Source organism: Cupressus sempervirens, chromosome 3 (genome assembly GCF_028749045.1).
Source record: "Cupressus sempervirens isolate cs-2001-9-10 chromosome 3, ASM2874904v1, whole genome shotgun sequence".
In the NCBI taxonomy this organism is placed as follows: Eukaryota; Viridiplantae; Streptophyta; class Pinopsida; order Cupressales; family Cupressaceae; genus Cupressus; species Cupressus sempervirens.
This window is the reverse complement of record NC_143120.1, coordinates 359,474,690-359,494,458: the sequence shown is the minus strand read 5'-3', so window position 1 is coordinate 359,494,458 and position 19,769 is coordinate 359,474,690. Positions and strand designations below refer to the sequence as shown.

Genomic DNA, 19,769 nt, shown 5'->3' with positions numbered 1-19,769 from the left:
ATAAAGGTGTGTGCAATGGTAACAAATTCAAAATTTGGAAGAATTGACTTTTTGGATTCAAATAGAAAATTAATAAATATTAATTAATATAAGAGTAGTTACTTTTTAAATAAAAAATAAAATAAAATAAATTATAGATAAAACTTAATGAAGTCAAAGAACCAAATTGGTGGCAATCCTGTAAGGGAATCTTCATAGGGACTGGAAACTTCAGAACCAAGAAAAATTTCCTAAAATTATTTTACGAGAATCAAAGTTATTAATATAATCATTGCGCCATGCCCTCTTGCTCATAAAAATAAATAAATTTTAAAAAAAGACTTGAAAGTTTACTTTGTGTGGAAAAAAACAAAATTTTGGAAAAATAATTTTTCGGGCTTTAATTCAAGAACTTGATTAAATATTGATAATTAAGTGCTTTTTGGGAAGAATAAAGGCTTGCAATGGTAAAAATTGAAATTTTGGAAGAATTGACTTTTTGGATTCAAATAGAAAATTAATAAAATATTGATTTTATTAATATTTGATTAAAATTACTTTTTTAAATAAAAAATCAAAATCTGATAAATTATAGATAAAACTTGTTCACGAAGACAAAGCACCAAAATTGGTGGCAATCCTCTAAGGGAATCTTCACCGTGATTGGAAACTTCAGTACCAAGAAAAATAGTTTCCTAAAATTAGCCCACATGTTTTAAAGCAACTTGAATGGGTTGAAGCTCTATTTAAGAAAGCCTTCACCATTTCATTATCACACAAACTGAAGAACTAGTTGAGAGGGAATTTGAAGATTCAAAAGGCTTACAAGAGGATTTTGAAAAGTTGTTTTGAAGAACATGAAGTTTCTTGAAGGAGGAATTTTGAAGAGTGAATTTTCTTGAAAAACATGAAATTGCTTCCAGTTGAAAGATTCAAGAGAAATCGTGAAATTTTGGAAGGAATGTTTTCAATTAGTGGGAAAAGTTTGTGAAATTTTGATTAAAAAATTTGGTAACTAATGTAACTAGAAGGCAATTGATAAAAAATGAGCAAAGAGATTCTATCTAGAATCTTAGATTGTTTCAAAATGGTCAGAAATTGGAGACATGAACCTCAGATGTGTGGACACTATTGAGTATGAGAGAAGGATGTTCAGTTATAGAGATCATCACCTGACACACTTGGCTGCTCGAATTGTGAACAGTGGTATTGTAGCTGCAACTGGTTTTCCTTCAACTTTTTAACATTTGGAGTTGATTGTGGAATGTGCAAAACATAATGATTCTAGATATAGGACAATCAAGGATACATAAGGAAGTATCATTGCAGATCTCTTTCCCCCAACCATATCAAAGGCATTTGAAGTCCCATCGTCTAGGAAGTTGGTTTTGAAGATAAAAGAAAAAGTAAACAGAGTCTATACCTTCAAGATTCAATATTGTGAGACTTTTATAAATGGCAAGTGGATGAAGAAGAATAAGACCCACTTCACCAAATTGTCTAAGGAGCTAATGAGGCTAGATTTTCATCGAGAATATACTGACTTAGTCATGATGCTAAGCAAAATTTTTGGCTTGCCGCATTCCTATCTATTCGAGATGTAGATGTGGTATTTTGTCGAATAGGTAGTGGAGGAGCACAACTGTGTGGATTCGATTGGACTAATCAATGATAAACTGCATGAACAGTTGATGAACTTGGAACAATCAAGTAAACTTTACATGAGCTCCTATTTCATCTCCATGTTGGCACGACTTACAAGATATGATGGACTAAGGTGCAAAGTGACAGTCAAGAGTGGCAATCCATGCTTTAAGGTGCATGAATGTTACTCTCAGTTACATCTAGGTGCCAAGGATGACCATGTTAGAGTCAATGATACATTTGCAATTCACATTGCCAGGACATTACAAAAAAGTCTTCAACTAAGATTGTTTGGCAGAGCAATGAAGTTATTGGAATGGTATAGAGCATGGTTTATTCAATTCCCTATGTTCACCTACATTTGGCTACAGGGATTTTCTTCAGAACATTACAAAGTCCCAAGATATCCAATAGATAAAATGGTCCTGTTGGAACTCACTCAGCATTTGACTGTATGTGTCAGAATTCAGAAAGGAAAGAAACTGGGATTGGATTTCCCGATTTCCTTAGGAGAAGACAAAGTTGGAATGTGTCTGTGTTTGATAGCGATTGAGAGATAACTAGATGAGCGTAATTTCTTCCACTTGTCACATTATCAAGAAAGAGAACGACAAGTGCAAGATATCAACATAGAGTGCACCTCAAGGTTTTTGGGCTAATTTCGCCAATGAGAATGAGATTAGGAAAAGGATGTGCTCTAGATTGCCCTTGAACATCATCAAACCATGCAAAATCTTTCATGTACATTGTTAGATGGAGGAAGATCTAAACGATATTCAAAAGGGATACAATCTAGAAAGTGAGGTCACACTAACCTATGATTGGCATAAGAAAGAGATTACAGAGCTTGATGCATTGTCAAAACTAGTGTTGGACTTTACAAAGTGGTGGGTTGAATGACAACTTGACAGGATGACCATACTGAAGGATGACCAGACATATAGGTTGTTGGGTCATCAACCACTATGGGATGAGAGATCGAAGAAACTTTTAGGAGGAAGAATGGAAGAAATTCCACTGTGAAGTACAAAACAGAGAAAGGAAAAAAGCATCGCTCAAGAAATACACACAAAGAGGAGGTTGGATTTGTATATTGAAGAACTGCAACAGAAAAGGCTGAGGACCCAAAACGTTCCATCCTCACCTAGTCAGACTCCAATGTGCAAGACATAGGCATCTTTTCTAGGAAATAAGTAGAAACAAGTAGAAGGATAATGCAGAAAGAAGAGCACTTGACTAGGTCTATGCAAGACAGATTGATCATTAATGCTTATTAAAGGTCTCCACAAGTAGGGAACAAGATATGAGCATTGAAGAAAGTCTTGGCACCCTTCTAGAAAAAGAGATGATAGAGAAAGACATTCCTGAGGAAGAAGTGAAAATTCCTACCATAGAGGTAGAAATTCTTACTATAGAGGCGATAACTCCTACAACAATGGCAAAAATTCCTAGGGTTGAGGAAACAATTGATGTAAGAATAGTGTAGGGGCAAGAGCAGTTAATAGTTTAGAGGGATTAGAGTGTTGTTGTTCTAGAATGGGTGAGATAAAGGATTCAAAGGAATCAAGAGAAGGAAGTTGGTCCTACAGTTGAGCTACAAGAAATTTTGGACCGAATTAACCAATCATAAGAGAAAGGAAAGACAAGGAACTTTACAAAACTTGTAAGAGGAGATTTGGGATCAAGAATTTTGCAAATTGCAACTCTTGTAGTTGACAAGGCCATGGATTAAATTACTCCAAATGAGTGCCATGTCACAAAAATTGATCAAGGTCATGCTTCTCGTGCATATTCACGATTTTTTCTTCCCCACTAACCATTCGAACTAAATCTATAGAGGGCATTAACAAAATCAGACAGATTGCTTAGAGTGGATAGATTTAGACTAAAGGCATCCAGGATGAAGTGTATAAGCATGCTGAGGACTTGGTGCAAGTTCATGACAGAGCATTGGCCATCCTTTCTAGAATTCATTGCATGAAGGAGTCATGGGAGGATGTGCACATTAATCACAATGAAATGGTCTCAAATTTTCAAGAATTGATAGACACACTCGGGTAGACATTGGTCGATGATGGGTTCATTATGGAAGGAGATGCATATGACTTTCCTCGGTGGTATGGCGTAGTGCTCATGGCCAAGAAAATGTTTGTACATTTCACAGGAGAGTCCACTCGAATAAAGGGGATAGTTGAGAATATCTGATAGGAGATCTCCAACACTGTGGCATCATTGCTAGCACTGAGGATAGTTGAAAATGAGATAATTTTAGACAATCTAAAGATTAGATTAGAGGAATCCTTCAAATTGAATTTCTTCACCAAGGATGATTTTGAGAACCTCTTCACTTTTGCAAATGACATGCACACAACTGAAGACCTATTGCCAAAATGGGAAGAAAACTTGGGGAAATTTGAACATGAAGTGACAACCTTGGAATTCAAGCATGAATCAACACCAAGCGTCAACGTGGATGAATTGGAGACAGCATTCGATAGAGTCTAGGACTTAAAATGTCAAAGTAAAAAATAGTTGCATTTAATGCATAGTGGCCATGTGTAGTGGTCATTTGTTTCACCCCTCTCTCTTCTTGGGGCGACATGCTTAGTGGGCTTTTTTTACCCACTAAGGTAGTGGATTCTTCTTGGTTGGTCAAAGATGACTCGTGCATAAATGTAGATTCCTTTTCTTTCCCTAATTCTAACTAAGGCTAAGGTGGCAAAATCTAGGTCATCAATTTTTGTTTCAATGTGGGCCATTTGTTGTAATTGGGGATCTATATAAAGGCCTTACTTCTCATTTGTAAAGCAATGACTTTTGAGATTGTTTTTGCGAGCTACTGAGACAATAAAGTTTTCATTGAAGTTTGGTGAATACTTGAAGCATTTTAGTGCATGCTTGTTCTCTTATTGCCTCGTTTAGGTTAAGATGTTTAGATAAAGTGTTGTGATTGCAATGTCAAGTATGATGGTGTTTTGATGAATGCCTTTGGTTCATACTTTTGATGATTTACTAATTGTAACTTCTGCAACGTCAGCTTGAACCCCACATCTTTGTATGCTTAACTTCTTTCATTCATGTGCATTATTCATTCTGATGGTGATCATGATGATATAAAAATCATTTTCACAAAGCCTTGAACTTGAAAATTGCACCATTTCACGCATCGTTGTTGTTTAACTTGGCAAAGCAGAGCTCGGTTGTTAAGGAATTTGTCCACTAGAGTGGTGTCTACTATTGTCATCACCCTTAGGTTTAGATTAGAATATTTGAACCCTTTCCCCTTTGCTTTCCACATATTCTGTGAAAATCCCCTCGAAAAAGTACCTAATTGCAATACGTTTTCATAGCTACCATATTTGGTATGATTTGGAATCAATTTGAGTGAACATATGCAAGGCCCCTCATGGTATTCAGAAAATCACATTAATCAAAGAGCTTATTCGTTATCAAGACCTGGCGTGAAAGGAACCTTGAAGTTTATTTTGTGATCTTCAATGATCTTCACACACAAACGATTGATCAAGAGAGGATAAGATACTTTGATATTTTGTTCTATTGTTTGGTGAGTCATAAAACACACATCAACAAGACCCACTCACCTCTTCCACATAATTCTATTGATTTCCCAAAAAGCTGTGGCAAGATGGTGGCATTATACCACCACTTCCTTTCATATCCCATTTAAACAACTCTAAAGTTCTGATCGAATGTAATTATAGTATGTTTTAATTAAACCATACATATAGACACGCACTTTATGAAATTAGTAATGGGGGGATCCATCTTTGCAGAGCAAAATAGCGATGAGGTCTTCTCAACTATTCAAGTATCTTGAAGTGTTTCTATATACTTGTATATTTATAGAAAGATAGAAAATATTGAGGTTGTTCCTTTCAAATTGTCAGGTAAAGATGCAATGCATTTATATTAATCAAGGGTTATTAATTCTTTTATTAAACCCAAAGACGAGAAACAAGAAGCAACTTGACATAACCAAGGCAAGAACCTGACCGAAAACATGATGACTAGTATTCAGTATGGGTTCCTGCTCCGATGGCATTTCTAATTTTCACCATGCGTCTGCGTCCTCTCTCTTTGATGATTGTCTCTCCATGTTAGCAGCATTGATCTACTCCTGGATCTGTTGATAAGAAAGGATTAGTCTTCTTCATCATAATCCGAGAAGCACTAAATCTTTTATATCATTGTAAAAACATTATTTGTTCGTGAATAAAATCTCAGGTGAATATAATTGACTAAACATTCCACATTAATGAATACATAATCATATTAGCCATAACTCAATTAAATATACAAAGTCCAGTTAACTAACCGACTTCATACTTCACATGAAACAATCTTTATAGTTATTTGAAAGGTCCTCAAGAAAGGGATGTAGCATATTACAACCACCTTCTCAATGCACGAAATTATAATGCTTTCAATGGCAGCAAAAAAAATTATATTATGATACTCCTTGATCGTGTCTAGGAAGTGATGAAACATGTCGTAGATCAACTCTTGCAATCTCAAATTCACCTAGAGGTTACACTTTGATTTTTGTACCAATCTCCATTATTGCAAACCTCCTTGCAAAAGGATCACTACTGATGTCATCAAGTCTCTTAAAGCTGTCATTTCTCAAGTGCAATATCTCCTTCATGTTGTCATCATCATATGATACTCAAGGATTCGAGATCTTGAAATCTCAATTAGGCATGAAGTAGCTGTCAGACTGATTTCCTTGTCAGGGTGTCTCAACAACCTTGCTTGTGTTATGGTGATCTCAATAGAACCAAGTATCCTCTGTATGAACAGTGAAGGTGACTCGTCCACCTTATTCAAACATGCTTCCAAACCTTAAGGCCTCCATCTAATTTTTTTAAACATATCCAAACCTTATAGGAGTACCTGCCAAAAGTAAATCTTGAAAGCCAGACCACATTAAAAGGATATGTAATTTTTTGTTTCAAAAACATGTTCTATTACTCTATCCTGAGCTATTTAATTCAATAGTTAAAACGCATTAAGTTGTACATTGCAATTGCTTCCTTTGTCATATAATTTTCCTTTTACAATTTTAATGCAGTTCTCTTTCACATTGTACCAGAAATTACAAGTCTTATTAAATTGAAGATATGAATCAGTTAACTAGTGTTTTTTTTAAATTTGTGATGTCCGATCAACAAAGAAAAGCGGTCTGTTTTAAGACTTTCTTGAGCTTGAGGATTTTGAAATTGTGGAGACCAGCTTGGATACATGAGGCTGAACAATTTAGGAGTGGCTCTAAGCTAGGAGTTTCATAATCTGGATTGCAGCCCTTTAGTATATCTCTATTTGTAGTAGCAAGAGTCATTGCCTATGTTTGATTTTTTTGGAACTTCATACTAGTTTATAGGTTGATTTTGTATAAACTACAAGGTATAATATAATTGAAATTTTGTCAACTGTAATCCTCTAGTTGTTATCTGTGAAGTAAACTTTGTGCAATGCAATGTAGTCATCGATATGACTAAAATCAGCAAAACCCTATTTTCAACAATTCATGGATTAAGCCACTGACTATTTTATTTGCTGTATATATCTTTATGCTATGGAAATGCATTAATTTTTTTTGTAAGTAAATTTTGCCCTTTTCTATTATATTTTATGTTATTTTAAATCTGATTTTTTTCCAGTTTTTTCATCTTATACTTTTGGTTTGCCATTTTTTTCCTGGTACTATTTTTTGTTGCTATGGTCTAAACCAGTTTCTTTGAACTGAAATTAGCTAATAACATTATTTGATGGCTTGTTTCTCTGTTTTGGGTACTTGGTTTGTTCAGCTTTGATTTTAGTCAAAGATATTAGAAATGTGTGCAACAAGATTATCAGGTATCAGTAGTTCTAAAAGTTTGAAATGATTTTCCTGCAGCAACCTTTTAATGCGGAAACTCCAAGAACAGTGCTAGCTGAATCTTATTTAACACCTGTGGACATGTTTTACAAGCGTAGCCATGGACCCATTCCTGTACTTGATGATCCTCAAAGGTGATTTTATTAAGAAGATCACAGTCCACATTGGAGAAAATACAATTAGCTATAAGCTTTTCTTTTTACCATGAACAATTAGAATTGGAACTTACCAATGTTACATTTAACAGGTACTGTGTCAAAGTTGGTGGATTAGTGCCAAAGACTTTAGCAATATCCATGGATGACATAAGGTGATAGGTCATAAAACAAATCCATTTTGTTTCACAAGTTCACTTCTAAAGTTTTTATAAAAACAAATTCTGAATATTTTGCACATGCAGGATGCTTCCAAAATACACAGTCACAGCCACATTGCAGGTTTGCTTGGAAAGAAATTAAGGAATCTTTATAAAGCTGTAGCTCTTACTGTGTACTTGTATTCAAGCGATAAAGACCATTTACTTTTAGTATAGCATATTTTCCATGTTAGAATCTGAATGCTAATCTGTATTTCTTTGCAAGTTTTTCAGTGTGCAGGTAATCGACGGACACCAATGAGCAAGACAAAACCGGTGAAGGGTGTTGGGTGGGATGTAGGTGCAGTGGGCAATGGTGTGTTCTTGCTTTTTGAGGTGTCAATAAAATATGTTAAAACATGAATTTTCTGAAGAACTACTATTATTACTGGTTGACATCTTACACAGTTGCTCATTCTTTGTCTAATGTTATAAGTCCAAGCCACACACCAATTTGAGCTCACTTTGCTTGACTGCGATACCATTTGGACATGGATCATATATCAATTGAACCTAGTACATCCTACTGGCATGCTGAGGTGCTTAACCATTGGGGTCTTGGGCTAGCAGCCACTCACAGGTCCTTAAGAACATCTCTCTGTTTTTTGATATCTTTGTTTATCAGAAATTCTAGGTTACTTATTCATAAATCACGTGGAAATGGCCATCCAGGACCAATGAGAGAAACTACATTCATTGGTCAGTGTGCTTCCTGGGCATCTAAGTTTCTCATAGTATTCTCAAATTTTTTTATATCATTTGCTGCTCCTGAAATTTTATCTTGAGCTAGCCTGGGTCAGTTTGCTTTAAAACCTTACTGTTCAAATTATCATATCCACATTGAACAGAACTAGAGAACAAGGATTGAAAGTAGGAATGTGATGATTGGGAAAAGAAGTTCATGGCCTATAGCTACAATGTGAAAAGTACCACCAAGGGCAGTAGAGTCGAATCTTTTTGTGACATCCAGTCCAATCAATGATTAAGCTTATAGGAAAGAATTTAGTCTAAAAATAAGCCAACAAGGGAGTTGAATCAAGTTTCATTGTTATCCTTGGCCACCTTTGCTGAGCAGCTGGTGTCATAGTAAGGATATCTTTGCCATCACCTCTGGTTAATCAGCAAGCAGAAGATTTTAACCCAGATAAAAATAACAAGGTTCTTGAACATTAAATTTGCTATTTGGTATTCATCTCTCTATCTCTTCTGGAGAGTTTTGTATTGTTTTGTAAAAATATTGTTTCTCTGTGGCATTCCGATAAAAAAGAGGGCCTAAATTTGCCTCTAGCTATGTTCTCTGTCAACCTTATTGTATTTTCAAAACAGTAGAATTTTGATAATATATAGGATATTTATGTGAATCATAGAAGTATTTGTAAGCACGGTAAAATGCAGAATGCTTATTGCAATTTGTGCAGCCAAATTCTAGGTAGCCACTGATCCATTTTAATCAGTCAATGATTTGTTAACATAAATGAGAACTGCATTGGGACATTCATCTGAAGAAATATTTATAAATCCAGTGTCCAATTTTTATTTCTCTTGCGTGTTCAAAATGTTACAACTACTCACTATGATACAAAAGATGATTATTTGTTAATATTATTTTGTGATGGACTGCATGTTTTATTTGATGACTAATTTGTACCGTTTGGTTATTTCATGCACAGATGATATGTGTTTGATAGTGAATTGCATGCTACAGATTTGTATGGGATAATGCTTTCAAATCACCTAGGGAGATTAACTTACTGTTGCTTTATTTTCAATCTACATTAAAGCTGTGTGCTTCAGTTTTGTCCTAACAGTCAATAGACCTTGTATGCAATTATTAATTTTATTTGATTTTCAATATTGGCCGGCCAGCTGTTTGGGGAGGAGCAAAACTTTCAGATTTTCTGAAACTCATAGATATACCTGAAAATACAGCAAATACCGAGGCAGGAGGCAAGCATGTTGAATTCACTAGTGTGGATGTTTGTAAGGTAAGGATTTAGGTTGGCTACGTAATCTCTTATTATATTAATAAAATTAAGAATGTGAAGATCCCTGAGCTTTATTACATAAAAGTAATAGCTTCACAATTCAGGCTATTATATAATGTGTATCTGCTATGTAAGATAAATATTATATTGGTTTACTCTTCATATCTGATTGGTTTATGTAATCGATATGAGCTAATGGAAGGCAGAGATTTCGTTGACTCCAGCTCATTTTTTTCTCTCTTATTGTTTGGGGTAATCTCTAGGAAGAAAATGGAGGGCCATACAAAGCATCAATACCTTTGTTACATGCCACAAATCCAAAGGCAGATGTGCTGCTTGCCTATGAAATGAATGGTGAGGTATGAAACAAGAACAGTGTTTTTCATGGAAGGTTGTTCATGATTCTCATATGATTAGTTTTATTTGCTTCTATTTTGAGACTTTCTTGCAACCACAAATTTTTTAAATTTCTTCGCCAACAAAATAATTGCTGAAATCAAATTTTTAAGTTTTCAATTTAGTCTGATAGTTTTTAGTCTGATAGTTTTGCTGAAACATATAAAAAACAGAAAAATAATCTATTTCATGGAGAATTGATATTGTTCAAAAGTATGACAGATGAAAACCAAATATTAAGAGGAAATTGCTTGGGAAGGAGCATATTGTATTTTGTGAAACTTGAAATGCAAACTAGTTATTGATCCCTTTAGAAAAAAAAGATTATATTTTAAATATTAATCACAAATTGCATCCTCTATGTAGACGATAGCAAGTTTACCTACATTTCTCTGGGCTTGCCAAGTGTAGCCTGCTTTATTTTCAGAAATACTTCATATTATTTGAATCTTTACCAGCCTTTATTATTTTATCCTTCCCAAAGTAGTGACAGTTGCTGTCTCACAGTTGGTTTTACATCCACTAAAATGGTATTGGCTCCTAATGTTAATGCACACTGCTCGATTAGAATGATAATAGGATCACCACCGAGGTTTGATTCACAATATTGGTGCTATTGAGATGTAACATGTTTTTACCTAACATGAACAATTAATGGTTTAATTCAACATGCTTTCACTTAAAGTTTAGCAAATACTATCGTGCCAGATGTCTGTTGAGATTGATAGATACTTCTAATTTATTATGCAACCTTAGGTTTTTCTTTTTCTTTTTCTTAGGTTTTGAACAGGGACCATGGATATCCCCTTCGTGTGGTTGTTCCTGGTGTAATTGGTGCTCGCTCTGTTAAATGGCTGGACAGTATCGACCTGATTGCCAATGAATGCCAGGTAGAAATTTTCCTTCTCACACATTTAAAAATATTTTGAAGAATGAGTAAGAACTTTATTGCATCTATTCTTAGATCGGTTGTTGAATTATGTCAATATTATAGCAACTCAGAATACAACTGCTGTAATATTTAGGCAAACTTGTTTTAATTAGTACATTTTTCAGTGTGCATATGAGTTGGAAGTTTGATAATGTCTTATTTGTGATCTTCCGGTAATTTTCATAGTTTCTGCTTTGAACTTCTTAATATGTTAGCATTTGTTTCGTTGGCTATCTTGTTACTTCTTTGTTGTCTTCAGTTAGTTGTTAAGAGAGTGTTTTCTTTGATTAGATTATCTTTAAGGATTGTACAGCAAAGAGATAACTGAAGAAACCCTAACGCAACAAGTTCCAAATTGGTGCCCCTCTTCAGAACAAAGTCAAAGTTGGAGAAGCAATAATATTTCTACTAAAGGACAAGGTATGAAGGAAGAATGGGAGGAGATAGGTAAGCACTTACCATTACCCAACAAAGTGTTGCCAAGTGGAAAAATCAAGAAACTTCTCTATATGAGGTAGGTTGGGAGAGGGGGTCAGATTCCTTCACTAAATTAGAAGCAACATTTAAGGCATCAAAGGTTCATCAATCAAAGGGAAAGAAGCCAAGCCAAGGTTCTATATAAGAAAATTTCAAAAGTGAAAAAGGTGCACTGACTTTTCACATTGAGGGACGAGTAGGGGATTCCAACTTGGTGGAGAGTCTAAGAGAAGTACTAAAATGTCCAAATCAAAACTCTTGAGCAAGTAGGTTCTAGTTACTAGGTTCATATCAAAACAAAATAACGATAAGCCCAAGCTTATAAGCAATGAATTAGAGGATCTTGTGAGGCATTGTAAGACTTTTGAAACAATTTGGACAACAAATGCAAGATGGTAAGGCAATTTGGTGATGGTCTTTTCCAGCCACCTTGTGAGCTGTAGCAATTGACAAGTAAACAGAAAGTGACCAAGCCTTCAAAAACATGGGAGAGATTTAGGGCTTCGAAGAAGAGCTTAAGTTGCTTCATGATAATAATAAAATAGTAGTAAAAATTTGCACTAAAGAACAAGGTAATCATGAAGACTAACAAGCTTATAATCAAAAACTTAAATAATTGTTTGTAAACTTGAAAAAGTAGTTGCTTCATTGAAGGTGTACTTTCATCATTAAGAAAAAAATGTATTTCCACCCTCTTCCTATGTAGAAGCCAGTGATTGGGAAATGGGCATAGAAAGTGAAGAAGAGATGTCCTCCCATTTTTAAGAGCAAAACAAATTAAGATGGAAGTTTGGATGACAACAATGACAATGAATGAGGAACAATAGGGACATGCTTTGAATAAATAGAGAATTCAAGACAAAGAACCTAGCAATGCACTAATGAATTATGGTGTACTTAGTGCAAGAGTGAAGGTCACACCAAAGTAGCTATCCTAGAAAAATATTTTGTGAGATTTTCTAATTTATGGGTCATTAAACTAGAGAGTGCCCATTTAATCTAAAGAATAGGAGTACACAAGTACTCTTTACTTAGGGAGAACAATCGACTCCATAGAAGCCACCTAATGCATCTTTGGGTGGTAATGGAAATCAAAGAGGATGCCAAAATTAAATACAATATGACACTAAAAGACATCGAATCTTACAATGTTGGAAATGTAATAAATGGGGATACTTTGTGATAGATTGTCAACAAAAGCAAGACAAATTGCAATTATTGTGCGAGTGGTGTGGGCCTAAAAACCATGAAGACATCAAATACCCAAAGTAAAAGGCCAATATCAATTGATTCAAGGCATTCGTGAAAAGTGCTCTCGTACTTATGTATATATCTTAGAGTACCATGGATGTCCAGCTAGGTGTGTCATGGTATTCCCTCAAAAGTTTCTCTTTCATTTTGATTCTAGGAAAAGATTAATCCAATAAAGAATGAGCTCACCAACCATCTTGTACTTGTCATCTTATAGCTTACCATCCAAAATGTCAATAGAAAATGTGTTCTTGGCATATTAAACCAGTATAGAAACCTTCCAATTGGTAAATAAATCAGTCTTAGAACACAAATAAGGTTTCCTAGAAAGTGTATCATCCACCACATTGTTCTTTCATATAAATACTCAATTTCACAATTACATGCCTTTAGCTGACCTATTTTTGTTGTCTATCATTCAAATCTTCTTGATTAAGCAAGAACTTCAAAATGTTATGATTCATTTTCACGAAAAATGTCTTACAACCAAATGCTTGAACTTAACCTGTAAATCCCTAATGGCTAGCATCTCCTTATCATATATAGAGATAAGCTTCTCTCTAACTCCTTGGGTTTTCCACTTACAAATTCTATAATGTCTATTTTGCATCAACACTGCTCCAATCCCCTCTCTTGAAGCATCACACTGAAACAAAAGGACGTGAAAAATTGGAATGATCTATACGAGATATGAACTCGTTGTTGGTGTGAATAAAGTATTTTTCTGCACAAGTTCATTTGTAAGCCCTGTACATATGTTAAGTTTATTTAGGTTCTAGTAATCTTCCTAGAAGTCTTAGTTGTCATGCAATCTTATCTTACTTGACATTTACTTTTGTGTCCTAGGTCATTTAATATTTGCCATGTTAGTTGTTTTATATCATAGAATTAAGACACATGTTACAATCTTTTCCAATTCTATCCCTCACCCATGCTTATATAAGAAAAACATCATATGTGATTGTAAGTCTAACATCAATCTGATTTTTTCCATAGTCAAGCATTACTTCTCTCTTGTTGCTCTCTTGTTGAAAGCATCTTTGGTTTTATGGGTTATCCTTGAGGCTTGAGTCCATTAGGACTCTCACATGGTATTTGAGCTTCAGATCTACAAGTCCCTTATCAAATCTAGGAGATAATCAAGCTTGAGCTTTTGTTGTATGCACATTGGTGCAAACTGGACCTCACCATTGGGGTTTTATATTGTAAGTTCATTTTGGAGCATGGTGGTGCAAATTCAAGCTCAATATTGATTTTAGAGTGTCCAAGAAAGCGAGATTTGGCTTTTTGTTCAGTTAGTTTGGGTTTTGGTCATTGTATGATACAATAGAAAATAAGGGTTGGAAGCTCAAACTTAGTAAATAACTTTTTATTGGAGCACTTTTAACCCAAATGGATGCGTCCATTGCATTTAGAAGGCCCAAAACCTTTATTGCGATATAAAATTTGTCCATTTTGGACAATTTTTATCCTTGAATTTTTTTTGCTAGTAGGGTTGTCACTACAAGCGAAATTAAGCCATTTTAGTGTGTCTAGCCTAGAAATTAGATAAACAGCAATGAAAAAAGAACCAAACCAAATACAATGAACACCAAGAATACTCTAGGAAAACCCTTCTAGAATGAAGGGAAAATCCCAGCCACACAACAAAATATCATTTTATTGATCATAAATGTTCAAGTGTACAATGCCTTTCGCTTGAAGCAATATATATATAACACAAGAGAAGAGACTCTTCACATTGCAATTGAAGGTCTCTTGAGTTTCCCAAAATATGACTCTTTAATCTCAATACAACTCTTCGTATTTCCATGCCTTAATGCATGTCGAATGACACATCTTTATATTTAATATTACAATTTAATCATAAGTATCCTTTCCAGCTGAAGGTGACCATAACGATAATAACATCTATATTTCTAGAGATAAAGATCTCTATTGCAGCTACAATCTCCAACATTTAGAACAAATTTTGATCTAGAAGTTAGATTTTTGCAACAAGATATTGATGAAAAGTTGGTTTTGTGTACTTTCCATTAGTGTAGGATTAATTATCTATTGGGCTGCTAGTGAAAGTTATTGCTGATCAAAGTCAAATCTTTTTTTTGGCTCTTGAGATGACAATTGTTTGCCACAATCTCCAATTTTCACAATTCTTATGTTGTTGGAAAGGTATTGAGGATTTATATTGACCCATCCATGTCTTTTTTCTAGAATAAGCCTCAGTATATTCTATTCAATTTTTGCCATATTTGCATCCTCAATGATTACTTTGACATGATGGCACTTGGAAAGATGTCTGTTTGACCAAATTGTTTCATTTATTACATGCATTATAAACGGGAGTTTCTATTTGTTGTTGAGGGTTGTTGTCTTTGTAATTTTTTGGAGATATTATTGTTTGAGGAATAAGTCATGTACAAAAGTTGATTTACATATTGTAGGAGCAATCAACATGGGAATGACCTATGTCCTCATATCTCACATAAAGCCATCCAAATCTTGCTTGAGTGTGCATCTTTGTAATGATGAATTGGTGTCCTATTGTTGTTATTGAACATAGAATGTGGAAGCTCCTTATATAGAAGTACTAAAAGAAATGATCGTGAGTTAAAGACTAAATAGAAACTACCTAATAAACTGAAGACTAATTAAAATGACCATTTCAGAAACATTATAATATTATAATACCCTCTCTTAATGGTCATTGTCTAACTGTTGTCTTTTGGTCACAAATTATTCAAAAAAAATTGTTGCTGCTGAGACCATCCCTAGATCTGAAAATGTTAATGAACAAGAAGCCATCCGAAGAAAATTAGAGAAGGGTGCCCCCTTCTTCATGATACTCTGCAACAAGAGACAAGAACCCTTCATTGACTCTATCATTGAGATGAATTTGCCACTAACCCTCTTAGAATCAACATGAACTTCTGATCAGAAATCATCACCAAACATCCAACCTAATGTTGGATAATAGAGCTACCCTTCCCTATAGCCAAAGACATATCAAGAACAACTACCACAATTTTGAGGAAAAATAGGCGACCATCCAAACTTTGCAGATGAGTAGGATGCCCCAAAACAGACTACAAGATATTGTGATTTGAAGTTTACAAAGCATCATTTTTTAGGAGAAAAATCCATGAAACCTTAGCACAAATATTGAGTTGAAAAATTGATCAAAATCCAACATGATAATATTTGAAGAAAACCCACTAGATAAGTTTTGAGGGAAAAATTATAAAATCCCAACCATAGTTTTTAAGGGGAAAACTATGAAAACCCATCATAAATTTTCCAAGGGAAAATTCTAAGTTGCCGATTCTGATTTTGATGCTGATGTGAATGCGGGATTCTGATGCGTGGATGTGCAATTTTTTTTGGATATATATATATATATATATATATTGTTGATGTTTGGTAGCTTCTATCAGATAAATCTATATAAAATTATATGTGAGATATAATATATGTATATATACATTTATTGTTATATGAGAGAAATATATATATATAAAATTTTATTATATTAATTATCTAATTAACGATGGGACATGTCTCTTCATGGCTTGTTCTCAATTTAAATAAGAGGTTGCTGCCATTTGGAAAACACGTACTAAATACAATGACAGTGCTTAGTTCATTTGCAGCAGATCTGGGAAAACTGACATGGTATCAAAACCAAGTTCAAATGTAAGAAAACAACAAATATAGATAGCACAGGACCTTTGAAAACAACAAATATAGATACCACAGGACCCTTGTCATTGGTACTTAATCCACAAGAAACACCAGTCCTTGCCATGCTTGCAATTTGTGATCAAGGTGACAAAGGTGAAAAGAATGGATTAAGGTGTTTAAGCAAGACAGAATACATGCGTACTGGAAATACACTTGGGGATGGCATCTACTTCTCCCGTGAAATGAGACATTCAATCTATTATTCCAATGCCTTGCTTTTGAGAGTTTGCGGAAAGATCAAAGAGTATTATCTGATGGCTCCTTGTGAAATCATGTCAGGAAAGATAACAGATGCAATCAAAAGAATCTTCAAACAAGCTTCAAGGCAATATCAAAGATTTGTGATTCTTGTTATTAGACATTGTGCAGCTGCCCAGGAAGGATTGATTGGAAATAAGAGTGACTGACACTAAAATTTGTATGTACTGAAATATTGGTAATACTCTGCAATTCCTATAAGTTTGGGACTGTTGGATTTACTAGGAACCTTTGTGTGAAGTGTGGAATCTGTTTGGAGGAGCTGTACAGACCTAGGACAGGCCATACAAGCTGAAGACGATCAAATATCTTCAGAACAACTTTTGTTACATGCCTAAGATTATCTAGAACTGAGCCATACCAAACAAAGAGTGATTAAGAAGGGTGTTGCTCTCATTATTAGTGGTTATTGTGAGCTTCTGGGCTTGACATGCTGTGTCTCAAACTGCGAGTTAACAGAAGCAACTTAAATTAACTCATATATCTCTGAATGTGTGTTGGAAGAAATATGGAGGTCCTGTTTGATGAGATGCATGAGGTTTAAGAGATTGCTGATGCTGGGAATGCATTAGTGAACAGTATTGAAGCTGGAGCAAGGATTCGCTGATTACTTATAATTGTATTTGAAGAATAATAGTTAGTTGGACTGGTTGGTATACTTACATCTTAAGGTGCTAATGATGATAATTATTGACTCTACCCAACATGCCTCACAGAGATATATTATGGGTAGAATAATATGATTTGGTGCAAGCAGTAAAAGGAAACGATTACGTGGGAGATACCTACGTCGTTTAATGACCCACATTCCATATGGTAAAGATGGGGTATGGTGATGTTAGCTAGCTGGGTAAGTTGACTTACACACACACACACACACACACATATATATATAAATTCATTAAACTATTATTGAGATGAGGAAATGAAATCTTAGTATTATCAATATATATTTTCTCTCAATTTATAATTATAAATATTGGGGAATATTAAATATTAGTCTCTCTTATTATTATTTATTTCAATAATTTTTTTTTGCCTTGATCTTTTCCGAGGATGTTTCTTGGAGGGAAAGGAAGATTGATATTAGACTTAAAGGGAGATTGAGATTTAGGGGAAGTTTGACACTTTGCTAAAGGCATGTTTAGATAAGAAGCTGAGAAGATTGATGTTTAGAGGGAGTCTGACACATTTGTCTAAAGGAGCGGATAGAGGATATGTTTGAGTTGATCCTTGAAGATCTTGATCATACCAAAATTAGAGGGAGTTTTGACTTCATGTAAGCATTTGGTATCATGCGTATGACGACATGACTCAATGGACCTACCCTTTGTGTACATCATGAGGAAGTGACGACCTCAAAGATCATCACTTGTATTTATAGAAGCTGTTGAAAGGTGACGATCTTACAATAACTTAATTTTCTATTGTGATGGATATCTTACAATGTCTATGCAGATAATGATAGATTATACTTTGCATAAGCATTATGAGAGTGCGTGTGCACATACCTTATAAACATTTTTTGGAGTACATGGTGAATGTGATGCAAATTGATGTTTTAGAGGCCATTACATGGAGCACTTGGTGAATATCATGCAACTTGATGTTCAAGAGACCATTACTCATAGTACTTGGTGAATATCTTGCATCTCGACATTCTGGAGGCCATTACTCAAAGAGTATTTGGTGAAGATCATATGTTGATATTCTATAGACCAATACTCAAATGTGATATCAAAATGGTGAATATCATATATTGATATTCTGCAAACCATTACCTTATTGAGTACATGGTGAATATCAGGTGTTGATATTCTAGAGACCATTACTTAGAGTATTCGGTGAATATCATATGTTGATATTTTGAATGCCAATACTCGTGATATCAAAATGGTGGATATCTTTAAAATTTTTCATTCCTAATATCATAGTTTAAAAACTCGGTATCGGCAATATCTCGGCCGACCCAAAATTTTTGAAAAACTCGGAATCGGCAAAAACTCAATGAAAAAATCGGCAATAAATTGGCACTTTTATCGAACATTTAAAAATATAAAGTATTCTTAAAAATGCACACATGCATGCCAAAATTTGTAAAACATATAATGATTTGAAATATCCACCATTTATTAATCAAAATTATTAGTAATTTAGTATTAGAGTAAATTTAAAATATGATAAATTTGAATTACAGTATAGTATATAGTAATTGTTATATTATATATATAAGTAATAAAATAATATTATAGAAAATTGTAAAAATTAAAATATGGTCTATTTATATATTTTTCATTTTTTATTATTCACCAAAACAAAATATATTTTAATTTTACTATTATAAAATAGATTAAGTTTTACACAAGAATTAATAACAAAATATATTAATGTTAAAAAAATTACAAAATACTATCGAACATGGGTGGGAAGTGGAAAAAACTCGAAACTCAGGCAAACAATGCCAACTTGAATGCAAACTTTAAAGGATCCCTTACCTATCGTTGGGTGCCAACACAAATGTAGAGCAGAGAGTAAAGTTTCGAATCAAACAAATAAGTAGACAAATGAGTGTTGAGAAACATGGTCGTGAATGATAGGCAAATCATTGAAGCCTCCATTTTGAAAGTAGATATGCTGGAAGAAGTATGATTGTCATCCGAGTCTAAATTGGCTTTTTGAACTGAATCAAGATGCCTGCGCGTGCCCTTTCTATACACCATATCGTGCCAGGGTTCATTGCGGTGCACGAATGCCCTAGAATTTATAGGCGGTTGTAGGATTGGTTAAACCGAAATGCCCTCGTGATGATATCTACTTGTGATTTTCCATTTATATCGCAATATATTCCAATAT

General features: G+C 34.3%; 1 protein-coding gene across 2 annotated transcripts in view; it reads left to right on the top strand.

Moving 5' to 3' along the window:
• Positions 1-19,769, top strand: part of SOX (sulfite oxidase) — a 140,139-nt gene that overhangs the window by 68,555 nt on the left and 51,815 nt on the right. For both annotated transcript variants that reach the window (XM_089819805.1, XM_089819804.1), the window contains exons 2-8: positions 7,541-7,656; positions 7,770-7,832; positions 7,923-7,959; positions 8,112-8,193; positions 9,744-9,862; positions 10,126-10,221; positions 11,038-11,148. In XM_089819805.1, coding sequence (XP_089675931.1) covers positions 7,541-7,656; positions 7,770-7,832; positions 7,923-7,959; positions 8,112-8,193; positions 9,744-9,862; positions 10,126-10,221; positions 11,038-11,148 — 624 coding nt within the window. The remainder of the gene's footprint in view (positions 1-7,540; positions 7,657-7,769; positions 7,833-7,922; positions 7,960-8,111; positions 8,194-9,743; positions 9,863-10,125; positions 10,222-11,037; positions 11,149-19,769) is intronic.